Raw genomic sequence first — 12,503 nt, 5'->3', positions numbered from 1 at the left:
TAGGGAGATGACAGCTGATGGGTCAGGGTTTCTTTCGTAAGTGATGATCTAGAATCAGGGGTGAGGAGGCTGTAGAAGTCTGGCACATACTAAAACTCAATGAATTGTACACTTTAAACAGGAGAATTTTATGGTACGTAAATTATATCTCAATAAAGCTGTTATTGAAAAAATATCCTGGCAAACCCATTTGCAGCCCTGTTACCTTATAAAACAGCACCTGTGATGTCAGCTTCTGAGATGCTCTTTGACTGAAGGGACAACTGGCTTGTGGAAACAGCAGGGCAGGGTGTCTCTCAGTCTCTTACCTACAAGGTCTCGAGCCATCTCCTGGTCCTCCTGAAACCGGCAAGCGTCACTGAGCTGCAGGAGCGAGTCGACATGATAGGGGCTCGTCTGGAGCAGAACCTACGTGAGGAAGAGAGCCGAGAGGGCTGTCGGCAGGACCTCCCTGGGACACATCGGGGAAGGCGGCAGGCCCTGGGCATGCCCTTCAGGCATTCAAACCTCGGGTGGGGAAACTACCACTAGAGGTAACATTCACGACACCCCCAGCTCACAGGGTGCTGGCCTGATGTGAAGTGGAGCTCGGGACTCTGCATGCCCAGGCATCTCCACCTTGACTCGCACTCTCACCCATGAAACAAACCCCGTTCCCCACACGGAAGACAATGGGGAGCACTCAGAATCACCTTGCCCTGGACCATGACCCTTGTGACCCAGTGTACACTGGGGGTCAGAGGAGCCAAGAGGATAAGCTGCTTTTGGCCAGAGTGAGCAAAGGTTGGGACCCAGGCCTGGGGAGCCCGGCTAGTAAAGAGGACGCAGGCTGGGCAAGCCCCTCCCGTGGGGACACACGCACCACGATGTTGTTGGGCTCCATGGACTCCACAGCAGCCAGGAACTTGTGCTGTGTCTGCTGGTACTCCTCGCTGTGCTCAAATGCAAAGGAGGAGAGGCCTTTCCTGGACTCCAGCAGCCGCATCGACAGACCTAGGGGGAGTGCCTGTCAGGCCCTAGCTCGCAGCGTTCTTGGCGAGGACCCTCTGTGCGCACGTAACTCGAGTCACCACGTCAGAGCCTTTGCTCCAGCCCTTGGAGAGTGGTCCCAGGACACCCCGGGCTGACTGCCCATGGCTCAGTCTGCACCGGCACTGCATCCTGTCTAGTCTTGTCCTTTATAGATGTTTCTCACCAGAGGAGCGTGGATGGAGCACTGATGCCCCAGGACAACAGAGACGAGGACAGGCACAGCCCCCTGCTAGCTTATCTAGGTGGGCATGGAGACAGCGCAGGAGCCACAGCCAGGCCTCCAAGGTGACAGTGACTTATAACCCATGACTAGGCACCGTCTCTCTGCTCCTCATGCCTGACTTTGGGTGTATGGAGTCCAGTTTCTTCTGATGACCTCACAAACTCGCCTCCCTGCAGTGCCTTCGTGAAACAGGTATGTGTGCTGGGCGGCCCTGACTCACCCTCCGGATGGCCCGCCAGAGCCAAGCCCCGCAGGACCACACGGCCAGTGAGCCTCCATCTCTGCTCGTGCTCAGGGCCTTCTGCTAGGAAGGTGGGCAAAGGAAAACGGGGACAAAAGATGCCCACCAGGAACCAGAGCTTGCCCTCTGTGTCCTTACTGAGTACACGAGGCTCCTGCAGAACCCACAGGCACAGTGGTGGGCAGAGGCTAAGGGCTCATGGCGCCTCTCACAGTGAGTATCCCTGCCCCCACCCTCTGCCCCCCAGGACCCCTGGGCCCCAGATCCGAGGGCTCTCAGATGCTCCTCCACGCCATGCTGCCAATCACCCCAACAGGACATTGACTCCACACCCCAGGCCTTTCTGCAATGTTGCTGTTTTTCTTTAAATTATGTGTACTTACCAGTTTGCAACAAAGTATAAAATATCACACTTTAAAAACGAACTTGATTGGTTCCAATGGTACAGTACCCACAGCATTAAAACACAGTGGTCGGAAACATGAGCTGGTGTTGGTGGTGTGTGCCCAGACCTGGGTCTCTCCGCCAGCCCCATGCCAGTGCACTCAATCACAGCCCTGCACACTCGCTTCGCACAGACAGAGAAGCGCCAGGCCTGACACACACGGACCCCAACAGTGCCCGGCCTTGGCCACCACGCAAACCCCTTCAGCCCCAGCAGCCCCTCACCTGGCTTGCTGTACCGGGGCCAGGTGCTCTTAGGGGTCGTCAGCCACGTACACTTGGGATACACACGTTGTCTCTGCCGCGGCCTGGGGAGAACAGGACACGGGCACAGCTTTACCTTCGCTGCCTGACCTCTGCAAGGCCTGTGGAAGCAAAACAGCGGCGCAGGGAGAGGGGTCGAGCAGCAGCACGTCCACAGGCATGACAAGGACAGAACGCAGTGCTAACAATGGAACGTAGGCACTGCCAGACAGAACCGCAAACTGTAATCCAGACAACTGAAAAACCAGAGAAAGAGAAAAGGAAGCCAGCATGCTCACAGTCCAGCAAAGTGGCAGGAAAGGTAAAAGAAACAAGTTGAAAACCTAAAATAAAGACAAGAATGAGAGCAAACAAGCAGGCTTCCTGTGGGGGCCCAGGCTGGACCACACAGCACCGGCTGAGCACAGAGGACAGGGGCCATCTCTGCCTTGAGGTGGGTTCTCACCTCCTCCCCTCTCCTGAGGCTGCACCAACACATCAACAGGGTGTGAAAAGGGAAAAGTGGTGACAATGGAGAGAACTGGGGGAGGGCCTCAGTGCACCAACGTCGACACACTGCTGGAAGAAGGGCAGCTGGACAGAGGGGCACAAGCAGGCAGGGGAGGGAGCCTGGGTCCCTGCAGACAGCGGCATGGATGCACCCCCACCCCGGGCCCAAGGCTCTGCTGTCTGGGGGTCACTGCTGCAGGAGCCAGGCCCACCCCAAGTCGTGGTCATACGGAGGGTCCTGCTCTATCAGTGACACTCTGCTTCCTACGTGAGTGATGGGCATGTAGAGCTGTGTATATTACTCTCTATAATTTCTCCATAATCCGAACTATTTCATTAAGAAAAAAAAAGAGCAAGAAACTGGATTGTGTCATAACAGGATAAAAAGCATGTTTCTCTCCCAAAAAGAAAGTCAAAACTGGGGCCAGGCCCATGGCCGACTGGTTACGTTCACGCGCTCTGCTTTGGCGGCCCAGGGTTTCACTGGTTCAGATCCTGGGCACAGACAAGGCACCGCTCATCAAGCCATGCTGAGGTGGCATCCCACATGCCACAACTAGAAGGACCCACAACTAAAACAAATATATACAACTACTGGGGGGCTTTGGGTAGAAAAAGGAAAAATACAATCTTTAAAAAAAGAAAGTCAAAACTGCAGGAGAAAAACCAACTGTATAAGGAGAGCACAGTCAAAATCTGAAGGAAACTAAAATGTGGGGTGATTCTGGTCAATTGGTAGAGGGAAAAAGGAGAAGTCATTGGATGCTTGGAACCGTCCCTGTCTATGGCATCCCCTGGCCCAGCCCTGCAGTGTGCTGTCCGTACAGAACAGACTGGACTGAGGTGCCTGAACTGCCCAGGGGGGCCAGCACCGAGGGCTGAGCAGACACCAGCAGAGCAGTGGAAGTGGGACAGAGGGAGGTGAGCGAGCCAGGCCCGTCAGAGGAGGATGCTAGCAGAGAGGGTCCAGATGTGAGAGCCCAAGAAAGAGTAGTGCACGTGTGATCTGGAGATTCTGAGACCAGAGAAGATGACAATCAGAGGCAGGTGAGTCAGTCTCCGAGGAGCAGAATGAGGAGGGAGGGAACCACAGCTGCTCAAGGAGGCCCTTTGGTAAGACAAACTTTTAAAGAAACACATCAGTACAGTAGCACCATAAAAACAATAAATGTAATTACTATTAACTAATTACTATTAATAACCATAATTTGCACAGAAATAAGAACAGGCAAAAATATCAAGAATTGGCAAAACACAAAAATAAAAGCAAAATAAGAGCAAACAAGAAATACAAGGGAAGTGAGCCAATAACTGGTGAAATTTCCCCAGCCTTCTTCACAATCAGACAGGGGTCAAGCATCAGGACTTCCCATCTACACATCATGACCGACTTTCAAACCTCCCATACCTCGTGTAGCTCACAGGAGGAAGAAGGGCCGCGACGGTGGGTGGGTGTAAGGCAGTGAACACCACTAACTCATCATGGGAACACCCATTCCTGGGAGATTTCACTAGAAATGCCCGTGCAGAGGCAGAGGACTGCAGCCCACACACAAGCTACACTGGCTCCAGGGAGGGCCCTCCCCGGGACACCAGGCTGTGGAAAACACTGCTCAGAACTCAGCTGTGCAAACCAGGCCGTGAGACCAGCACACAGGACGTGTGCGCAGAGGCCCTGGGCAGACACAGCAAACTGCCTGTAACATCCTCTTTGGGGGCCAAAGGAGACAGTTCTGAACTGTCAGAATTGTATAAGCATTTAGTTCTGTAATCACAACGAACATGTACTTGAAAAGACAAATCTTTGGCTGGTGCGAAAGCTCCCACAGAAAGTCCCAGAAACAGACCCTCACACTCAGCATTTCCCATCATGTCTAGCAGGTGCCAAGCACTAGGGACTACTAATTAACAGAGATCAAACTTCTCTCAGAACCTAAACTCCATGTTAGTCTTGCTGCTGACTGAGGAGCAAAAATTAAGATTTCAGGGCTAAAAACTAAAAATTCAAGGGCTTTCAGAATCTTAGTAAAACTACGACACACATACTAGGGAAGGCAGTGTAAGGGACGGAGCCCGATGGCCAGGGACAAGGTTAATCAGCCACTTGTCCCCGGGGCCCCTTCCGGAGCCCTCAGAACCGGCCTCCTCAGCGTCTCCTGTGTCCTCCCCAGGGCTCTCAGCTGACTCGGAGAACGCCCCGCCCCCTTCAACTGAGAAAAGCTGGAGTTGACCTTACCTCTGTTCCCCCAGGACAGCTCGAGCACCAAAATACCTTTTCAGTTCTGTGTCTGGATTCAAGTGTCTAGAGAAGTGAAAATTTTACAAGGAAAAATGAAATTGAGTTCTTTTCCAAAGATTCTGGAAATGTTAGAAAGTGACATAAAAACCCAGCAGGGAGAACAGCTATGGTGGCCTGAAAGACAGCTTGCAGGCCTGCTTTCTTTCAAATCCCCCGACCCGGGGCTGAGGCGCCAACGCTCTTCAGGCTGAGGCTGAGCAGCCAAAGGCCAGAGACTAGATCAAGACGTCTTCACTGACTTAGGAAAAAGAGGGCCTTTTCTTTCTTAATGCTGCCAACAATCTCTGTGGTAGGGACAGGGTTTCATTAAGCATCTACAAGAACAAGAGATGGAGTTTATCCTCGGACGGCATCTTACTTTAACACAGTTTAAGAGCGTTCCCAGATATATAAAGCTTAGCGTAAGGTCCTAGAAATAGGGAGGAATTTCCCTGCTTTCTTTCTCCTCTCTTCTATTTCCTATATGTTTGATAAGAAATTCCTGGCACTTTTAAATACAGATAGTGCGTTTCTTTCTTCTTCTTCTTTATAATAACGTTCTCCCTTGCCACGGAGTCTCCGCAGTGACAGGCAGGCGGGGACAGAGGTACCTGTGCTCCACATACAGGACGTGCTTCTTCGAGCTCAGGGGAGGCGGGCCCGGGCGGTTCAAACCACTGCTGTCCTCAATCCTCTCTAAGATCCGGTCGATATCTTCCAGCCCATTCTCCTAAAAGCCCAAAAACAACACATTAATCACCACACTGACTTTATTTTAAATGTTATAACAATAACAAATGGCTTATTTTTACGATGAACAAGTATTATATTATGTTTAGTTCCTGAAAGACAGTATAATCCAAACACCGTGGACTGCACCTACCATTAGTAAAAAGGAAGATGCTTCATAGAGGAAGGCTACAACAGACAGAATCACAGAGCCAGAGGGACCCTTGAACTACTGAATCACAAGCCCACACACCTCATCTTACAGGTGTGCTCGCCTCCTCAGGTAACTGAGCTGCGAACTGTGAACGGCAACCAAGTTACAACCTCTTTTCAGGAGAAGAGACTCTCCTGCAGAGGACCGGGGCAATAACGGAAGTATGTTTTCTGATGACAGGCTGCACCTGAGAGAGCTTTACATCTCACTCCCAAATGAGGCCGTCAGCACTAAAAGGTCAGCGCACAGGGGCAGCGGAACGAGGAGGGACCGCGCCGTCCAAAGAGCGTCATTTCCGACAGTTTGCTGGGAAACGGCAAGCCCAGAGGGGCTCTGACCCTCCAGGAAGAAGGGAACAGACACAGGGGCAAAATTTGATTTAGTAATTTTTCGTTTTTGTTTTCCCTGACCCCTGAGTTAGTTATCCTCCTAAGGAAAGGAATCAAGATATCAAATAAAAATGAACTGCCTTCGAAAAACAGCCGGAAGAGAACTGAGAGGAAATCAGCCAGACCCACATACCGAAGTTTCTCCCGTAGCGTTTTTCTTACTTTTCTGTTTCTTTTTCTTCTTTCGGAGTTTGCCACTTATATTAGACTAACAAAAGAAGCACATTTTAATCAATGGAAAGAGATGATACACTCTGAAACCCTGAGAACTAGAGCAGCAAGCTGCAGACGGGCATGAGGACGTGGCCTGGCATCCGTCTTCCCTTTCTGGACCTCCTGGGAATGCACCCACTTCTCTCCAACAACATGCCCCTCCTGCGGCTCCTCCCCTCTGCTCTGCCCTGTCGTGCTCAGGTCTGCTGTCCAGGCAGCCTCTCTCACCCCCTCCTGACTACCTCAGGGCTCCCCCGACCTCACGACATGGCTCCCAGGGTTCTGACCACTTGCCCGTCTGCCCTCTGCTTTCATCCTCCACCTCAGCAATCACCCTCCCCGCCACACAGCCACCCCACAGACGGGGCTCTGCACCACAGTCCCCCGCCCCTGCAGGCCCTCTGCCTTCACCCCTCTCGTGCCTTTACCAGGCCACCTCCTTCCATCAGTGTGGAGGCTCCTCAGGGAAGCCCCCACCACCCCAAGCCCAGTCAGGTCTCCACGCCTGTGTCACCCCCTCGACCAGAGATCCCTGGAGGGCGAAGACTCGTCTCCAGAGCCCAGGAGGCTCACAATAAGGACTTGTTGAATAAGTGAGTCCTGAGGGGCCCTCTCCTGTGCCGTGGTGCACTGCGGCCACGCCCCAACACCAACCTGACCCATATGTTTCCTGGAAGCTTGTCCCCCAGGGCCTCGGTCCACCCACCCGAGCTCAGATGCACCATCACAGGGAACACACACCCCGCTGAGCCAGAGCAGACTCTCTCAAGACTTGGGAACCACCTCTCGAGCCAGGGAAGCTTGTCTGGGGGACCCTGAATGTGGCTCCCTCCATGGCCACCGTGAGTCTTGAGGATTTCATGCAAATCTGATGTGGGCCTCCAAGAAAATTTGGGAGAAACTGGGCAACTGGCAAAATGGAACCCAGAAAATGACAGGAGAGAGTGTGTGTGGCTTGGCCCCTCCTTGTCACCACACAGCCCCACACCTGCTCGGGGAGCGCTGCCCTGTCAGCTGCTTCTCCATCTCTCTTGGTTTCTGTGCTTCCACTCGGGGACCTCCTTTTGTTCCTTGACACCACAGCGTCTGTGAGCAGACAATCAGACCTCTCCCCGTTCACCACAGGTCCCTCCTCGAGGTCCTCGATGTTGATCTGGAAAAACAGATGGAAGAGCACAGGGTCATTCATGTGCATCCTAGTCACTGATTAAGTGGCAACACCGAAATGCGTGTGAGAATGGAGAGCAGAATGGAGGCGATGGGCATGCTCAAGGTCACTCCGAGGTCACAGAGGGAAGGAGCACAAAGGTCTGTGGTGCTAGCAGTGTCACAGTGCTCATCTTCAGGGCGACTTCAGTCAATGCACTTCAGAGGGTGATGGGCGCCGTGTGGCCATATGGCATCTCTGTCTTTGAGCGACATAATGAAGAATCTCCGAACACTACAACTTATCCCCAGTTACCGAGTACCCCCTTAGGGAAAAGATTTGTAAACACACATGTTCAGCCAGTGCATTAATGTTCTTTCCCCCTACTGTGGACTCTGGCTCAGCTCTATGGTAGCAGACAGGAGAAGAAACTGGAGGAAAAGAAGGCACCTGAGAACAAACCTATCTACAAACAGGTTCCTCATAATAAAGGTAATAATAAAAATAATAACCCACACAACGGAACCTTATATAGTAGTGAAAAGGAATGAACCACATTCATACACACAACACAGATGAATCTTAGGAACACAGTGCTGAAGGGAGAGTCCCAGAAGACTCACACACTAAACTCACACTAAACACTCACAGACTTGTACATGCTCATTCACACACTAAACATGCTCATACACACTAAACACAGACTTGCACATGCTCACACCTGGAGGAGACATGGGGGCAGGGGGGTAGGGAGGAGCAGAGGTGGGTACCAGCTGGCCCTTCAGCTCATAAGTGCATAAACAAATAAAAGAGACCAACATGGAACAATAACAACCATGCTTCATAAACCAGACTTGATGGACCCAACATGGTACAAAAATAAATAAAGATCCAAAATAAGTAAACAAATAGACTTCCAAAAATAAATAAACAAAGCTACATGGTCAGACATAGGCATCTTGGCAGAGTAAATTGTTCCCTTGTCTCTCCCCTCTAAGTTACAACTGCATGGACCATTCATTAACCAGCAGAGGATTGGATGCACAGCACAACAGGACGTCCAAGAGATCCTTGCAGCCGTGCATCTGAAGATAGGTGGGCTGGATCCCCAAGACTCAGTGAAACTAGGTGAGTGCACCCCTCCCCTTCCCCAGTGATAATGATCTAGGTCCTGAGTCCTCAAACAGCGGCCAGTGGGACTATAAGAGGAGGTGGGGGCAGCCCGGCCCACTTGAACACTTTTGGAGTTGTAGCCCAGCCTGCAAGAGCACTCAGTGTTGCAGCAGCCCTGGCCATGGGCACGCTCCCCACCGAGTGGTGCAGCTCAGCCCCATGAAGCTGCCCCCACCAAGCATAGCAGCTCTGCTGAGCCTCCCTCAAGCACAGAGCTGGCCCATGCATGACAGAAAGCACCCCCCCACCCGCCCACCTAGTGCACTAGCTCAGCTGGTCTCCTGCTGAGTGCACTGGTCCCGCACCAGAGTGACCCAGTGGCAGAGCACAGAGGCCCCACCTGCATGTGTGTGCATGACCTGCTAAGCAGCTGTGGCCAGTGCACAAACACAGAGAATGCCTACCAGCACAACTTCCAGCAGACAGGACAGGATCAGAAAACAGCTCCTGCCCCCCGAGCAGTGGCAGGTGGAATATGTGACCTAACACTACCAGAAATGCCCCAGCAAAGGATCACTTTAACCAAACACCATGAAGAACTGTATTAACACTTCAGAGCAGAAGGAAAATGACAAGTCTCCAGAAACCAATCCTGACATCACAGAAATTCACAGTGTAAATGACAGAGAATTCAAAGTACTTGCCATAAAGAAACTCAGCGAGTTACAAGAAGACTCAGAAAGACAGTTCAATGAGCGCAGGAGTAAAATTAATTAGCAGAAGGAATTCTTCACCAAAGAGATTGAAACTCTAAAAAAAAACAAATGGTGGAGATGAAGAACACAATTAATGAGATAAAAAGCAATCTAGAATCCATGAAATATAGACCTGATGTTATGGAGGATAGAATTAGTGATTTAGAGGAAAGAAATATAGAAATGCTTCAGGTGGAGAATGAAGGAGAACTAAGATTTTTAAAAAATGAAGAAATTCTTCCAGAAATATTCGACTTACTTAGGAAAAGCAACATAAGGATTATAAGTTTTCCAGAGGGAGAAGAAAGGGAGAAAGGAGCAGAGAGCTTGTTCAAACAAATAATAGCTGAGAACTTCCCAAACTGGGGAAGGAACTGGACTTACAAGTACAGGGGCCAGTAGAACCCCTAATTACATCAATGCAAAAAGACCTTCTCCAAGGCGTATACCATTAAAACTGCCAAAAGTCAATGACAGATATTAAAGGCAGCAAGGCAGAAGATAATAACCTACAGGGGAACCCCCATCAGGCTTGCAGCAGATTTCTCAGCAGAAACCTTGCAGGCTAGAAGAGAGCAGAATGATATATTCAAAATACTGAAAGACAGAAACTTCCAGCCAAGAATACTCTATCAAGGGGAACTATACTTCAGATATGATGGGGAAGTAAAAGCTTTCTCAGATAAACAAAAGCTGAGGGACTTCATCACCACTAGGTCTGCCTTACAAGAAACATTGAAAGGAGCCCTCCCATCTGAATCTAAAAAGCAAAGGTTTAAAAAACCTTTAGCAATGAAATAAATAGAATCAGAAAATTGCAGCTTTATATCAGAATAGGTTAGTAAACACTTAATTATAACACAAAAGACAAAGGGAGGGAAAGCATCAAAAATAACTATAAACACGTTAATTTAGTCACAAACTCACAACACAGAAAAGAACAATTTGTAACAATGATAACTCAGAAAGGGAAGAGGAATGGGATGGAACCTGCTTAGGCTAAGAGAGATAAGAGGCTATCAGAAAATGAACTATCTCATCTTTGAGAGTTTTTTGTGTGTGTATGAGGAAGACTGGCCTTGAGCTAACATCTGTTGCCAATCTTCCTCTTTTTGCTGAAGAATATTGGCCCTGAGCTAACATTCATGCCAATCTTCCTCCATTTTATATGTGGAACACGGCCACAGCATGGCCTGATGAGTGGTGTATAGGTCAGTGGCTAGGATCTGAACCTGCAAACCCTGGACCACTGCAGCTGATCAAGTGAACTTGGCCACTACACCACCAGACCAACCCCATGAGATCTTTTATACATACTTCATGTTAACCACTAAACAAAAAGTCAGAGGGAGCTGGCCCGGTAGCCAAGTGGTTAAGTTCACACGCTCCATTTCAGCAGTGCGGGGTTTCGCTGGTTCGGATCCTGGGTGCAGACATGGCCCTGCTCATCAGGCCACACTGAGGTGGCATCCCACATGCTACAACGAAAAGGACCCACAACTGAAATATACGACCACGTACTGGGGGCATTTGGAGAGGAAAAAGCAGGAAAAAAAAAAATGACAACCCTTGTTAGCTCAGGTGCCAATCTTAAAAAAAAAAAATCAGAGCAGAGTCACAAATCCTAAATAAAGAGAAAACTGAGAAAACCCTGACAGAAAACCAGCAAACTGAAATGGCAGTCAGAAATACAAGGGAGGGGGCCGGCCCAGTGGCGCAGTGGTTAAGTGTGCACATTCTGCTTCGGCAGCCCAGGGTTTGCCAGTTCAGATCCCGGGTGCGGACATGGCACTGCTTGGCAAGCCATGCTGTAGCAGGCGTCCCACATATAAAGTGGAGGAAGATGGGCACGGATGTTAGCTCAGGGCCAGTCTTCCTCAGCCCAAAGATGAGCATTGGTGGCAGATGTTAGCTCAGGCTAATCTTCCAAAAAAAAAAAAAAAAATACAAAGGAGAAGAAACAATGGAAACACAGAACAACTGGAAAACAAAATATAAAATGGAAACATTAAGCTCCCATCTGTCAATAATCACTCTAAATGTAAACAGACGGAATTCTCCAATCAAAAGACAAAGAGTGGCTGGATAGATTAAAAAACAAGACTAAACAATATGCTGCCTCCAGGAAACACATCTCAGTTCTAAAGACAAACAGAAGATCAGAGGGAAGAGATGGAAGATGATACTCCAAGCAAAAGGCAAACAAACAAAAGCAGGTGTTGTCATACTTACATCAGACAAAGCAGACTTCAAGAGAAAAAAGACAATCAGAGACAAAGAGGAGCAGTATATAATGATAAAAGGGACATTCCACCAAGAGGACATAACACTTATGAGTATATATGCACCTAACACAGGAGCACCAAAGGATATAAAGCAACTATTAACATAGCTAAAGGAAGAAAGTGACAGCAACACAAGAATAGTAGGGGACCTTAACACCCGACTCACATCAATGGATAGATCATCCAGACAGAAAGTACAAGGAAACAGTGGCCTTAAGTGACATACTAGACCAGATGGACTTAACATATAAACATTCCATCCAAAAACAGCAGAATATACATTCTTCTCAAGTGCACATGGAACATTCGCAAAGATAGATCATATGCTGAGAAACAAGGTAAGCCTCAATAAATTTATGATGATTGATATCATATCAAGGATCTTTTCAGATCACAATGCTATGAAACTAGAAATCAACTACAAGAAAAAGGCTGGGAAAGTCACATATATGTGGAGACCAAACAACATGCTACTGGACAACCATTGGATCAATGAAGATATCAAAGGAGAAATAAAAAAATACCAGTACTATTTTGAATAAGAGTGGCAAGAGTGGGCACCCTCGTCTTCTTCCTCCTCTCAGAGGGATGGCTTTCAGTTTTTCACCCTTAAGTATGATGCTGGCTGTGGGTGTGTCATATATGGCCTTTTTATGTTGAGGTACTTTCCTTCTATACCCATTCAAT

General features: G+C 49.2%; 1 protein-coding gene across 1 annotated transcript in view; it reads right to left on the bottom strand.

The window, feature by feature from the left end:
• Window positions 1–12,503, bottom strand: part of TCF25 (transcription factor 25) — a 30,148-nt gene that overhangs the window by 10,292 nt on the left and 7,353 nt on the right. The window contains exons 2-8 of the mRNA XM_001488412.7: window positions 7,505–7,669; window positions 6,437–6,511; window positions 5,583–5,701; window positions 4,930–4,995; window positions 2,166–2,248; window positions 863–993; window positions 309–408 (exon numbers count right to left, since the gene is read on the bottom strand). Coding sequence (XP_001488462.5) covers window positions 309–408; window positions 863–993; window positions 2,166–2,248; window positions 4,930–4,995; window positions 5,583–5,701; window positions 6,437–6,511; window positions 7,505–7,669 — 739 coding nt within the window. The remainder of the gene's footprint in view (window positions 1–308; window positions 409–862; window positions 994–2,165; window positions 2,249–4,929; window positions 4,996–5,582; window positions 5,702–6,436; window positions 6,512–7,504; window positions 7,670–12,503) is intronic.

Source organism: Equus caballus, chromosome 3 (genome assembly GCF_041296265.1).
Source record: "Equus caballus isolate H_3958 breed thoroughbred chromosome 3, TB-T2T, whole genome shotgun sequence".
NCBI classification, from domain to species: Eukaryota; Metazoa; Chordata; class Mammalia; order Perissodactyla; family Equidae; genus Equus; species Equus caballus.
Note: the sequence above shows the minus strand (reverse complement) of the source record. Positions and strands in the feature narration are given on the sequence as shown.